General features: G+C 39.1%; 1 protein-coding gene across 14 annotated transcripts in view; it reads right to left on the bottom strand.

Moving 5' to 3' along the window:
• LOC148004034 (LINE-1 retrotransposable element ORF2 protein-like) overlaps positions 1 to 15,122 on the bottom strand; it is a 151,590-nt gene that overhangs the window by 57,563 nt on the left and 78,905 nt on the right. For 9 of the 14 annotated variants that reach the window (XR_015627135.1, XR_015627138.1, XR_015627139.1 and 6 more), the window contains 3 exons: positions 5,010 to 5,098; positions 4,265 to 4,378; positions 3,645 to 3,803 (listed from right to left, as the gene is read on the bottom strand). Coding sequence is in view for 6 of the 14 variants with exons in the window: in XM_087564018.1 (XP_087420144.1) it covers positions 3,679 to 3,803; positions 4,265 to 4,378; positions 5,010 to 5,070 (300 nt within the window). In the remaining 8 variants the exon portion in view is untranslated. Of the gene's footprint in view, positions 1 to 996; positions 1,190 to 3,644; positions 3,804 to 4,264; positions 4,379 to 5,009; positions 5,099 to 15,122 lie in introns of those variants that run through there. The other 5 variants (XR_015627136.1, XR_015627140.1, XR_015627141.1 and 2 more) reach the window with 3 other exon arrangements.

The raw sequence follows: 15,122 nt of genomic DNA, 5'->3' as shown, positions 1-15,122 counted from the left end.
GATAGAAACCTTAGGAAAGAGATCAGGAGTCATAGACAAAAGCCAAGCCAACAGAATAAAGAGATAGAAGAGAGAATCTCCATGGCAGAAGATACAATAGAAAACATTGACACAACTGTTGAAGAAATGTAAAATGCAAAAAGCTCCTAATCCAAAACATCCAGGCAATCCAGGACACAATAAGAAGATGATAGGTGTATAGGTATAGATAATAGGTATAGAAGAGTGAAAATTTCCAAATTAAAAGCTTAGTAAATATGTTCAACAAAATTACAGAAGAAAACTTTCCTAACCTCAAGGAAAGATACCCATATACATACAAGAAGCCTACAGAACTCAAAATAGATTAAACGAGAAAAGAAATTCCTACCATCATATAATAGTCAAATGCCAAATGCACAGAACAGAGAAAGAATATTAAAAGCAATAGGTACATGAATATAGACTTTAAGTTTAAAGGCTGAAATGCTGTGTATAATAGCATTTATCCCCCAATTATCCCCCAATCTTTATTAGAAGAAAGCTTTAAAATTAGAGGATAAAACTTTAATTCCACAAAATATCTCACTAAACTGACCTTTATAAAAATTCAAGGTATTTAATCATAAGAGGAAGAAGCAAAAACACCAAAAAAATTGAAAAGTGATCAGACCAAATAGCAAATAACAAAACTCTACACCAGACAGTCCCAAAACATCTCATCCTAACTGAATGACTTTTTAATCTTACTACAAGTGTTATTGAGAGGAAAGGAGCCCACCTAAATTTATGAGGTCCACAGGGTATGAAGTTTAGGAATACCAGAAACAGAGGTATCGTCCTGATTCTGGGCAAATGGCCACCTATTCTAAACTCCAACCCTGCACCATGATTAACAACTTCTTGCCACTGTAAACTGAAGATGAAGAGACTCAGAAATCTCAGCTCTGGTGACCATTATGATAATAAGCATTGAGCCCACAGTACAAATAATAGACACAAGTATGCTTTAGTCTTATCTCAGGCTTCAGAACACCATTTATTCTGCCATTATTGAACGTATGGGCAACTTTGCCCTTCTTCCGTTTCAACTTTAGGTTGTTGGTATCATTACCTCCAATCATCTTAAAACTTGGTATTTTTATCATTATTCATCCAAAGTGCCAGTAATACTCTCCAGAAAATCTGGAGTCTTCCTTGAGTCTTTGATCTACAGGAAAGGTTGAATGAATAAATGGTATTATAAAAAGTCATCATATTAAATGATACAAACTCAAATCAGTTGAATTAATCATTTCTATATGCTCTTATGAAAATGCACTTAATGTGCAAAGCCTCATATTGTCATGACCCTTTTGAAGTCCTTTGGACAGCCTCTTTCTTTGGGAAACTGTCTTCTACTGCCCAGTCTTTGGTACATTACATTCTTGCCATTTCCACCATCAGACATTTCATAGGACTCACAACTGACAAACTTCTCCCAACCTCTTTTTATTGTGCAATATCTCTCCAAATCCACCCAGAGTAGTGTATATATGTAAAAATTAGCTTCAAGTTCTTCAATTCTGTGGGTGGGTCCTTATCAGTGCCTTCTTATCATTCTCAGTCCTGCAATGTTTCCAGGCCTTAATATATTTCTTTTTGTTTTCTGGGTTAAAATCAACTACAGTTACACGAGAACATACTGTTTTGGTAAAACTAGATAAGAGGTCAATTCTCATTCATGTTCTCATCTCTTCTACTTCTGCAGATACCTCGACTGTTTCCCAATTCTACTTATAAATCAACCTTATTAAATGAGTTCTTCCCTTTCACCCTTGTATGATGTCTCTGTATCAGAGAGAAAAAAAAGAATTCTTTCGGATAAATCTCATGGGATATTTTACTTGCAGCTAGCCACATGAATTAACACTGATAACTGTCTTAAATTTATACCTGAACATTGGGTGCAGGAAATCTGATAAATTTTGCTCCAGAAAAATTAAAAACATTGCAATTAAAACATTTTATATCCACATGGGTCTTTTCTTGTAAAAGGTTCTTTTCTAGTTCATTTTGCCTGCCTCATGTTAAAGAGACTTATTTCTAATCACATAAAGCATGCTCTAAATTTTTCTTACCAATTACTTAATGTTTCTAACACTGAATGAGCAAACAATTGCTGGTTGCATCTTTCCTTTTCTACATCAATGTGTATAGCCATTCTAACTCATGTGCTAATTGAACAGATTTACAGGCATCTCTTTTGAATCCAAACCAAAATGGACTTATTCTTGCTGATAGAACTTCCAAACTGTATGACACATATACCCAGATCATATATCAAAGATCTCTAGATTCGTGAATGATTAAGTATATATCATCATCTCCTTACCATGCATACTCTGTTAGTGGGCCAAGGTAATCTTTGGATTACTACTTAGCCTTCTATAGAAGTATTCCTGCAGAAGCATTATGTTCTTCATATATAACCTCACTGTTATCCCCAACCCAGCTATGATTACACCTTTCATTGATTTGACTACACTGTCATTTCTGCTGCAAACTGGAAGTCTCCCAAAATGCTTCAGTTTCTCAAGCTTCATATGCACATCACTGTCTGACTGCTTATATTCTATCAGAACTTTTACTACTGTAGATTTCCAAGAACCCCCATTGGCTTCTTCCTGTGAGCTCACAGAAAACGAAGATTCCATAAATCTGTAAAAGGACACTCTCCACCATTTTTCCTTATCATCTGAACTAACACAAACATTCTCTTTTATTCCTTACAAGGAATAAAGGTAAAATGGGCAGTTTTTCAGTGTGTATACAATATAGAATTCGATGCTGTGTAGTGATGTGCTGAAGTGACATCAGCCTGTGTGATGGTTAATGATAATGTAAACTTTATTGTATTAAGGATATCCCAACATTACTTAAACACCACTGTGGGTATGTCTGTGACATTTCTAGCCATGATTAGGAAATGATGTCTCTGCCACAGTTAATGATTTAAGTCATGGATTCCTTCAAATTTTGAATAGATTATTAAGGGTACTACAGGTGAAGGTTGGAGAAAGCATTCATTGGGGTTGTGGCCTTGCATATTTTATACTGTCCTGGTACCTTATAACTATGTTCAGTTGTATGTCTTACATGCCATGATGTGAAAAACTGTTTCAGTACATGCTACCTCTACATGGAAAACCTTCGTAATTATAAACTAAAATATATCATCACATCATTATATTTCTTTATTCAAGGTACAGTAGTTTTTGACTTTTGTTTAATGAATAAGAGTGAGGATATGTATGGCAGCTAATGTTTTCTAGCAACCTTGACAGGAGAGGTATTAATAAGCAGAAGTTTCATAAAGAATGTGTGTGAGATCTGTCATATTGACAAGTATAAAATTCAGTATTGAAAAATGTTACAGATAAAGGACATGGAAAAGTATAGCATATATCACTTATTGATGGAAGGATGGAGGAAGACAGGAAGGAACATGAATCTAAAAGGCGAAGCACTGGTGTGTGGAAAGCAGAGAGCATCTTTCTGTCCCTAGCTGAACTCCTGACACAACAGCAGTGAATTCTGATTTCAAGCATGGTTCAGGACTTGGTCTGTGCAGGGGAACAGATATTGTGAAGATATAAGAGCACAGCAAAGGGGTAAGGACTCACCTGCAGCAAAACTGTGGAAGAAATAGCCTGGTCTCTAAAACTCATTGCAGAGTGATTGGTCATGGGAACATGTAAAATTCAGTGTTAGACGGTAATGGGTGAACGTCTTATTCAAGCACATGGATGAACAGTCTTGCATCCAATACAGGATTTTATCACCTGTACGAGAAGTAAATCCAGGGCAAAAAATAAATAGTTGTGAAATCAGAGTCTCAGTAAATGAATAGTCAGGACCCATGTCCACATACACGAGGAAATTTATGTCAGTCACACCAAGATGAGTGTAGTTATCAGTAGCCAACCTGTAATCTGGCTCATAGGAATATTTGTCGCAACCAAAAGTACTGATGGAATTTTACAGTTCAAATTCTCTTATCTCTGGATATGTTTCCTCAAGAAATCTCCTAAAGACCATGTAAAGACTTTATGACCCTCAAAATTATTTTTCATCTGACCAAAAAAGAACAACTATATCTACTGCAAAGGAGTCTTGTCCCTTAGTTTACTCAGAAATGCAGTCCCAAACACAGTTTGTGTCTTGTCCCTAGGAGTGCAGCAAGTGCTATTTCATTTGTCAGCAGCAAACAGAGTAACCCTGAGGTCTCCCAGGCCTGACCCACCTGTAGACACTACCAGTTTGCAACACTCCTGGTCATCTTTAGCTTTACAGGTAGAGTATCCTGTCTTACAAATTCCATCAGAGTTTAACATGTCACAGTCCCAACATGTCAGAGCTGAAAAGGAAAAATCAAGGATAAGAGGATCATTCAGGGATCAGGTTCAGGCTGATCCTGTGGCTATGCTCAATGAATACAAAACAATGACTGAGGAAAAAATTGCATTTATGCTGAGATCAGCCCTAGAGGGTGGCCCATGTCTTTGGAAGGGTTGAGTAAGAGACAGGTTTCCCCAATTTAAATAATGTGAATGGACAGGGCTGTAGTGAGGAAGGTCAGAGCTGTGCTGCAGGTGCTTGAGCCTACCACCTATTACTAGATAGGTGCTTCCCATCACATCATTATCTTCATTCTCTGAAGGACTTTCAAACATCATTTCCAATGCAAATATAGGCCTGCGAACAGGCAAGCTGGAGGAATTGTGAATATTAGTTTCTTAAAACCTTAGACAGAGAACTGAAATACTAGGGGAAAGGACACCAGGACCAGAGCTATTATAAAGAGGAGGAGGAATTGGATACAACAGAGGGTAGAGAAAGAAAGGATGTGGGTATGTGGAGATTAAGGGTGTGGAGTCACTTATAAATGTAGTCCAGTGTTGTATCTTATTCCTCACTGGGAAAAGCCCCATACTCTCAACTGACTGTCTGCTGCCAGCATCAGCCCCTACCATCTGCCAGGATCTTACCTTGTAGGAAGCCCACCACAAAGGAGAGGCCCAACAGGTACATCAGGAGATGTTTTCCCATGGCTTTGGGATCCTAGGTAAAGAGAGACCTACAAGAACAAGGCAGAGCAATCCGGTCCTCAACTATGCATGCTTATATATGAGTTCAGGCTGGAAGGGTAAGCTAATGGGATCTGAAGCTGTTGTGGTTGAGCAGATAGCCTAGAGCAAAGCACAGACCCTATTTGATTATTTGATTCACTATGTCTGCTCACATCTATACAACTACCCATCGGTTAAATCTCTTTTGGATTCCTGCCCACAAGTTATTTCATTAACTTTCCAATGAGGATTAGCAGTTCTGAAATATAACAAAATTTGAGTCTTTGTGGCTGAGGAGCCTAGATTGTGCTACACACTAGGCTATAATGCATCACACAGAACTAAATTGTTACCATAAGTCTCCAGATAATCAGATTTATATCCCCTGACTCTGTGAGAACAGGCTATAAGTCTAGGTAAACATTTAATTGCTCAATAGATCACTGAAATCTGATTAAGATTTGGGCTATTCTTACATTCATACTATAGTAATATTCCTTGGAGCCAGATGGAAGACAAGGAAACTGTAGGGTCATGGAAGGAAATCATGGTAAGAAAACCAGATTTCTGTTCTGGTATTGCTTCTTTGTCCTACTAATTAAGTCAGGAAACTTAAATCACCACCAATAAAATCTAAATTACACAGGGATCAGACTCATTTTCTAACCTCTTAAACATGTTGAATGACAAAAATAAATTATGCTTATTTAGTACCAAAGTGTGTCAATTTTCTATCATTTTCCTCACATTGCTAAGTTGAAGAAATAATCATCATATAAAACTACTTTTGGAGCTCCTCAAATAATATACAGCCATTGTAAAATTAGAAAAGAATCTCCCTTGGGAAGCCCATAACTACACTTGGACATTGTTGGATCACTGTCCTGTCATTTAAAGTCAAGAAAATCAAATGATGTTCTCTCCTCCCACTTGGTTGGTTTAATCTCTGTCTCCTACAGACATAACAGAAATTCCTACATGTGCTTCAGTTTTTCTGCCACTCCAAATAAACCAATCAGAGGCACACCCCAGAACACTATTTTATTTAATTCTGGGTCTCACTATTTAACCATTGCTGTGCTCAAATTCACACAGGTCTAATGGTTTCTGCTCTCTGATTCCTGATTTGTAAATGCATCGGCAGCCACACCCTGTAAGAAACTGTTTTCTAGCTCTTGTCATGCTCATCCCTATCTCAGAAATATTTTAAAAGTAATAAAATTCTAACACTTGTTTGTCCATCTCTCATAGCCTTTCTCCTTCCTTCTTACTCTTTCTCCCTCCTCTTCTTCACTTCTCAGGTTCTCCACCCATGTAGGCAGTGGCAGCTATGACTATATTTTTATGTTAACCCCCTTAGCAATTTTAGGTTGTCTTTACTATTGCCCAAACTCACATCCCCATCTTGTTACCTCTTGTATAATGTTCTATGTATCCCAATGATCTGTGACTTTAAGGTCTAATTATGATTCACCCCTCTTCGTTGAAATGGGTCATCTATCTCTCAACAGAAATTATTTCTTGAGTAAATTCATGTCAGATTCTTTTCAAATATCTGTTCATGTTTTCTTAAGAAATAGGTCTTGAGGTCTTCCTGGTTGCTGCCGCTGCAGAGAGCCCCTGGGCAGCACCCCATGAGCGAACTTGAGCCTCGGGACCACAGGTAAGACCAAATTTTCTGCTGCAAGAAAGCTGCCTGGTGAGCTTGGGACACACGGAAGCAGAATTTCTCTAGAACCGGGCACGTTCTGTGTTTACCGGAAGTCCCACACCCGCGGATCCCGGCCCGCAGCAGCTCTCTGCTCCCAGACCCGGTGAGAGAGAGACCCAACCGCCTGGTCAGGTGGGCACTCCTGAGGCTGCAGAGCGGAAGAGACCACCAACACTGCTCAGCCCTGCCCACATCCCTGGCCCAAGAGGAAACTGTATAAGGCCTCTGGGCTCCCGTGGGGGAGGGCCCAGGAGCGGCAGGACCCCTGCCAGAGACACCGCCGGACCCTGAAGGAAACAGACCGGATAAACAGTTCTCTGCACCCAAATCCCGTGGGAGGGAGAGCTAAACCTTCAGAGAGGCAGACAAGCCTGGGAAACCAGAAGAGACTGCTCCCTGCACACACATCTCGGACGCCAGAGGAAAAAGCCAAAGACCATCTGGAACCCTGGTGCACTGAAGCTCCCGGAAGGGGCGGCACAGGTCTTCCTGGTTGCTGCCGCTGCAGAGAGCCCCTGGGCAGCACCCCACGAGCAAACCTGAGCCTCGGGACCACAGGTAAGACCAAATTTTCTGCTGCGAGAAAGCTGCCTGGTGAACTCAAGACACAGGCCCACAGGAACAGCTGAAGACCTGTAGAGAGGAAAAACTACACGCCCGAAAGCAGAACACTCTGTCCCCATAACTGACTGAAAGAGAGGAAAACAGGTCTACAGCACTCCTGACACACAGGCTTATAGGACAGTCTAGCCACTGTCAGAAATAGCAGAACAAAGTAACACTAGAGATAATCTGATGGCGAGAGGCAAGCGCAGGAACCCAAGCAACAGAAACCAAGACTACATGCCATCATCGGAGCCCAATTCTCCCACCAAAACAAACATGGAATATCCAAACACACCAGAAAAGCAAGATCTAGTTTCAAAATCATATTTGATCATGATGCTGGAGGACTTCAGGAAAGACCTGAACACACTTAGGGAAGCACAGGAAAACATTAATAAACAAGTAAAAGCCTACAGAGAGGAATCGCAAAAATCCCTGAAAGAATTCCAGGAAAACACAATCAAACAGTTGAAGGAATTAAAAATGGAAATAGAAGCAATCAAGAAAGAACACATGGAAACAACCCTGGATATAGAAAACCAAAAGAAGAGACAAGGAGCTGGAGATACAAGCTTCACCAACAGAATACAAGAGATGGAAGAGAGAATCTCAGGAGCAGAAGATTCCATAGAAATCATTGACTCAACTGTCAAAGATAATGTAAAGCGGAAAAAGCTACTGGTCCAAAACATACAGGAAATCCAGGACTCAATGAGAAGATCAAACCTAAGGATAATAGGTATAGAAGAGAGTGAAGACTCCCAGCTCAAAGGACCAGTAAATATCTTCAACAAAATCATAGAAGAAAACTTCCCTAACCTAAAAAAAGAGATACCCATAGACATACAGGAAGCCTACAGAACTCCAAATAGATTGGACCAGAAAAGAAACACCTCCCGTCACATAATTGTCAAAACACCAAACGCACAAAATAAAGAAAGAATATTAAAAGCAGTAAGGGAAAAAGGTCAAGTAACATATAAAGGGAGACCTATCAGAATCACACCAGACTTCTCGCCAGAAACTATGAAGGCCAGAAGATCCTGGACTGATGTTATACAGACCCTAAGAGAACACAAATGCCAGCCCAGATTACTGTATCCAGCAAAACTCTCAATTAACATTGATGGAGAAACCAAGATATTCCATGACAAAACCAAATTTACACAATATCTTTCTACAAATCCAGCACTACAAAGGATAATAAATGGTAAAGCCCAACATAAGGAGGCAAGCTATACCCTAGAAGAAGCAAGAAACTAATCGTCTTGGCAACAAAACAAAGAGAATGAAAGCACACAAACATAACCTCACATCAAATATGAATATAACGGGAAGCAATAATCACTATTCCTTAATATCTCTCAATATCAATGGCCTCAACTCCCCAATAAAAAGACATAGATTAACAAACTGGATACGCAACGAGGACCCTGCATTCTGCTGCCTACAGGAAACACACCTCAGAGACAAAGACAGACACTACCTCAGAGTGAAAGGCTGGAAAACAACTTTCCAAGCAAATGGTCAGAAGAAGCAAGCTGGAGTAGCCATTCTAATATCAAATAAAATCAATTTCCAACTAAAAGTCATCAAAAAAGATAAGGAAGGACACTTCATATTCATCAAAGGAAAAATCAACCAAGATGAACTCTCAATCCTAAATATCTATGCCCCAAATACAAGGGCACCTACATATGTAAAAGAAACCTTACTAAAGCTCAAAACACACATTGCACCTCACACAATAATAGTGGGAGATTTCAACACCCCACTCTCATCAATGGACAGATCATGGAAACAGAAATTAAACAGTGATGTCGACAGACTAAGAGAAGTCATGAGCCAAATGGAATTAACGGATATTTATAGAACATTCTATCCTAAAGCAAAAGGATATACCTTCTTCTCAGCTCCTCATGGTACTTTCTCCAAAATTGACCATATAATTGGTCAAAAAACGGGCCTCAACAGGTACAGAAAGATAGAAATAATCCCATGCGTGCTATCGGACCACCACGGCCTAAAACTGGTCTTCAATAACAATAAGGGAAGAATGCCCACATATACGTGGAAATTGAACAATGCTCTACTCAATGATAACCTGGTCAAGGAAGAAATAAAGAAAGAAATTAAAAACTTTTTAGAATTTAATGAAAATGAAGATACAACATACTCAAACTTATGGGACACAATGAAAGCTGTGCTAAGAGGAAAACTCATAGCGCTGAGTGCCTGCAGAAAGAAACAGGAAAGAGGATATGTCAGCAGCTTGACAGCACACCTAAAAGCTCTAGAACAAAAAGGAAGCAAATACACCCAGGAGGAGTAGAAGGCAGGAAATAATCAAACTCAGAGCTGAAATCAACCAAGTAGAAACAAAAAGGACCATAGAAAGAATCAACAGAACCAAAAGTTGGTTCTTTGAGAAAATCAACAAGATAGATAAACCCTTAGCCAGACTAACGAGAGGACACAGAGAGTGTGTCCAAATTAACAAAATCAGAAATGAAAAGGGAGACATAACTACAGATTCGGAGGAAATTCAAAAAATCATCAGATCTTACTATAAAAACCTATATTCAACAAAATTTGAAAATCTTCAGGAAATGGACAATTTCCTAGACAGATACCAGGTATCGAAGTTAAATCAGGAACAGATAAACCAGTTAAACAACCCCATAACTCCTAAGGAAATAGAAGCAGTCATTAAAGGTCTCCCAACCAAAAAGAGCCCAGGTCCAGACGGGTTTAGTGCAGAATTCTATCAAACCTTCATAGAAGACCTCATACCAATATTATCCAAACTATTCCACAAAATTGAAACAGATGGAGCCCTACCGAATTCCTTCTATGAAGCCACAATTACTCTTATACCTAAACCACACAAAGACACAACAAAGAAAGAGAACTTCAGACCAATTTCCCTTATGAATATCGACGCAAAAATACTCAATAAAATTCTGGCAAACCGAATTCAAGAGCACATCAAAACAATCATCCACCATGATCAAGTAGGCTTCATCCCAGGCATGCAGGGATGGTTTAATATACGGAAAACCATCAACGTGATCCATTATATAAACAAACTGAAAGAACAGAACCACGTGATCATTTCATTAGATGCTGAGAAAGCATTTGACAAAATTCAACACCCCTTCATGATAAAAGTCCTGGAAAGAATAGGAATTCAAGACCCATACCTAAACATAGTAAAAGCCATATACAGCAAACCAGTTGCTAACATTAAACTAAATGGAGAGAAACTTGAAGCAATCCCACTAAAATCAGGGACTAGACAAGGCTGCCCACTCTCTCCCTACTTATTCAATATAGTTCTTGAAGTTCTAGCCAGAGCAATCAGACAACAAAAGGAGATCAAAGGGATACAGATCGGAAAAGAAGAGGTCAAAATATCACTATTTGCAGATGACATGATAGTATATTTAAGTGATCCCAAAAGTTCCACCAGAGAACTACTAAAGCTGATAAACAACTTCAGCAAAGTGGCTGGGTATAAAATTAACTCAAATAAATCAGTTGCCTTCCTCTATACAAAAGAGAAACAAGCCGAGAAAGAAATTAGGGAAACGACACCCTTCATAATAGACCCAAATAATATAAAGTACCTCGGTGTGACTTTAACCAAGCAAGTAAAAGATCTGTACAATAAGAACTTCAAGACACTGAGGAAAGAAATTGAAGAAGACCTCAGAAGATGGAAAGATCTCCCATGCTCATGGATTGGCAGGATTAATATGGTAAAAATGGCCATTTTACCAAAAGCAATCTACAGATTCAATGCAATCCCCATCAAAATACCAATCCAATTCTTCAAAGAGTTAGACAGAACAATTTGCAAATTCATCTGGAATAACAAAAAACCCAGGATAGCTAAAGCTATCCTCAACAATAAAAGGACTTCAGGGGGAATCACTATCCCTGAACTCAAGCAGTATTACAGAGCAATAGTGATAAAAACTGCATGGTATTGGTACAGAGACAGACAGATAGACCAATGGAATAGAATTGAAGACCCAGAAATGAACCCACACACCTATGGTCACTTGATTTTTGACAAAGGAGCCAAAACCATCCAATGGAAAAAAGATAGTATTTTCAGCAAATGGTGCTGGTTCAACTGGAGGGCAACATGTAGAAGAATGCAGATCGATCCATCCTTATCACCCTGTACAAAGCTTAAGTCCAAGTGGATCAAGGACCTCCACATCAAACCAGACACACTCAAACTAATAGAAGAAAAACTAGGGAAGCATCTGGAACACATGGGCACTGGAAAAAATTTCCTGAACAAAACACCAATGGCTTATGCTCTAAGATCAAGAATCGACAAATGGGATCTCATAAAACTGCAAAGCTTCTGTAAGGCAAAGGACACTGTGGTTAGGACAAAACGGCAACCAACAGATTGGGAAAAGATCTTTACCAATCCTACAACAGATAGAGGCCTTATTTCCAAAATATACAAAGAACTCAAGAAGTTAGACTGCAGGGAAACAAATAACCCTATTAAAAAATGGGGTTCAGAGCTAAACAAAGAATTCACAGCTGAGGAATGCCGAATGGCTGAGAAACACCTAAAGAAATGTTCAACATCTTTAGTCATAAGGGAAATGCAAATCAAAACAACCCTGAGATTTCACCTCACACCAGTGCGATTGGCTAAGATCAAAAACTCAGGTGACAGCAGATGCTGGCGAGGATGTGGAGAAAGAGGAACACTCCTCCATTGTTGGTGGGATTGCAGACTGGTAAAACCATTCTGGAAATCAGTCTGGAGGTTCCTCAGAAAATTGGACATTGAACTGCCTGATGATCCAGCTATACCTCTCTTGGGCATATACCCAAAAGATGCCTCAACATATAAAAGAGACACGTGCTCCACTATGTTCATCGCAGCCTTATTTATAATAGCCAGAAGCTGGAAAGAACCCAGATGCCCTTCAACAGAGGAATGGATACAGAAAATGTGGTACATCTACACAATGGAATATTACTCAGCTATCAAAAACAACGAGTTTATGAAATTCGTAGGCAAATGGTTGGAACTGGAAAATATCATCCTGAGTGAGCTAACCCAATCACAGAAAGACATCCATGGTATGCACTCATTGATAAGTGGCTATTAGCCCAAATGCTTGAATTACCCTAGATCCCTAGAACAAACGAAACTCAAGACGGATGATCAAAATGTGAATGCTTCACTCCTTCTTTAAATGAGGAAAAAGAATACCCTTGGCAGGGAAGGGAGAGGCAAAGATTAAAACAGAGACTGAAGGAACACCCATTCAGAGCCTGCCCCACATGTGGCCCATACATATACAGCCACCCAATTAGACAAGATGGATGAAGCAAAGAAGTGCAGACCGACAGGAGCCGGATGTAGATCGCTCCTGAGAGACACAGCCAGAATACAGCAAATATAGAGGCGAATGCCAGCAGCAAACCACTGAACTGAGAATAGGTCCCCTATTGAAGGAATCAGAGAAAGAACTGGAAGAGCTTGAAGGGGCTCGAGACCCCAAAAGTACAACAATGCCAAGCAACCAGAGCTTCCAGGGACTAAGCCACTACCTAAAGACTATACATGGACTGACCCTGGACTCTGACCCCATAGGTAGCAATGAATATCCTAGTAAGAGCACCAGTGGAAGGGGAAGCCCTGGGTCCTGCTATGACTGAACCCACAGTGAACTAGTCTATGGGGGGAGGGCGGCAATGGGGGGAGGGTTGGGAGGGGAACACCCATAAGGAAGGGGAGGGGGGAGGGGGATGTTTGCCCGGAAACCGGGAAAGGGAATAACACTCGAAATGTATATAAGAAATACTCAAGTTAATAAAAAAAAAAAAAAAAAGAATGTAGGAAAGACTGGACTCAACGAAGAATGGGAGAAGGATGGGAAGGGTAACTGATGTATAATTTGGGTTTCTAAAAATAAAAGTTGATGTCATTGACCCAAAAAAAAAAAGAAAGAAATAGGTCTTATTAATTTTCCCAGCTTCTCTCTATTAAACTCATATCCAATGGTTTCTATAAATTTGTTTCTAGAAATTATTTTTCCAGTGAATTTGGTCTTATTGTTTCTAGTACAACAGCAGACACCATATAGACTTAATATCAGATCTTTCCACATTCTGTTACCCAAAGACACTCAGAATCCACCCAATTCTTTTAAAAAGCAATGGCTAACAAGTTATCTAAGAGACTAAACTTTCTTGTCTTGTATGGAAATCATACCCACTGAGAGTTTGTCATATTGTTTTTGTCCCTAGATGCCCATACAAAATTCTATTACATTTCCACTTCTGAAGTGTGTTTTATGAAACTAAGTATCCTAAATATTTCTTTCCAAAAGAACAACCTCTCATAACATTCTTTGTGGCCTCAAATTGTATCCCTCACATCTATTGTGCATTAACCCCAGTTGGAAACCAGTAATGTTCTCTGGTTGTGTTTCCTTGTACAAAGTTGTGGTTAGAGAATGGGCCACAGATCCTACTGAGATGATGAAGGAGTTGGGCCCATTGCATCCTGTTAACCTGATTTCCTACAAAAATAATATATGAATCAGTTTCTTAGATTCCACATGGCTGCAGCTCCCATCCTGTCTGCAACTCTCTCTCTCTCTGACTCTCATATGGACCATAGACTGACAGACTTTTTCTTTTCCCTACAGGCATCAGACACAGCCTGACTACAGCAGATACTATCTACTACTTACAGTTCATATGGTTCAAAACCCCCATGCTTCTTCTGAAATTTAAAAACGTCCTTGTTCTCTGCCATGTATGCCTAAATGATCCTCAGAGTTTTTGCTATACTGCTCATTATTTATGTCAAATATCAAATATATTTTACTCAAAATTTCTGTGTCACATTGTCCTGCTACCTACCAGAGCTGAAGGACTAGAGGTTTTTTAGACAATTTGTTTATAAATGACAGAACTAAAAGGAAGATTCTGATGAAACATCAAACACTTTCTAATGGAACACTTTTAATTTTAGATAATTTCTTTTATGTAGGTTGGTAGCATAGACACACAAACTAGCACAGCTGCTTTTCAGAGTACTTTTCTCATGTATAGTTTATTATATTCCTTTAAAGGAAGCTTTGAAAATGTATAAAGTTTCAGAAATCTTAAGTAACAAATTCAAGAGAATAAAACAAATGAAGTAGTTTTTAATATACAGATTTTCAGAAGCACCAAGGAATAAAGATTTGCAAAGTTTTCTACTGGCATGATGGTTTGGTACAAAAACTGGTTTTAAATCTCCTGGTCCCTCTTCTATAGGTCAGAACTTGCACCTTCTCAAATTTGCCTTATAATTCCCCTAGACCACAAAACAACTGTCAATGGTCAACTTTGGGCTTCAATCTGGTCCCCTTTTTTTCTGTTCTTTGGCTAAGTCATATTATATTTTATTCCATAGTCATGATGCAAGAAGGTAACAGGTTGGAAAGAGGTCTAACACCTCCAGGAACTCCGTTGAAAATGGTCAGAGCAAATATTTCTTACACTGTGAACCCCAGACCTACAAAATTTTTCACATGGAAAATGGGTAAAACTAATTAACACAGTAAATGGAACAACATTGATTTTTTTGTAAAATACTTATAATCAATGCAAAGTAATGTATCTGTATTGTGAACTCCTGTGTCTGTATGACCTCCTAAGTCTTGCAATTTTGATCT

This window comes from Rattus norvegicus, chromosome 8 (assembly GCF_021556685.1).
Source record: "Rattus norvegicus strain SHRSP/BbbUtx chromosome 8, alternate assembly SHRSP_T2T, whole genome shotgun sequence".
In the NCBI taxonomy this organism is placed as follows: domain Eukaryota; kingdom Metazoa; phylum Chordata; class Mammalia; order Rodentia; family Muridae; genus Rattus; species Rattus norvegicus.
The sequence above is the reverse complement of the archived record's forward strand: the minus strand, read 5'-3'. Positions and strand labels throughout refer to the sequence as shown.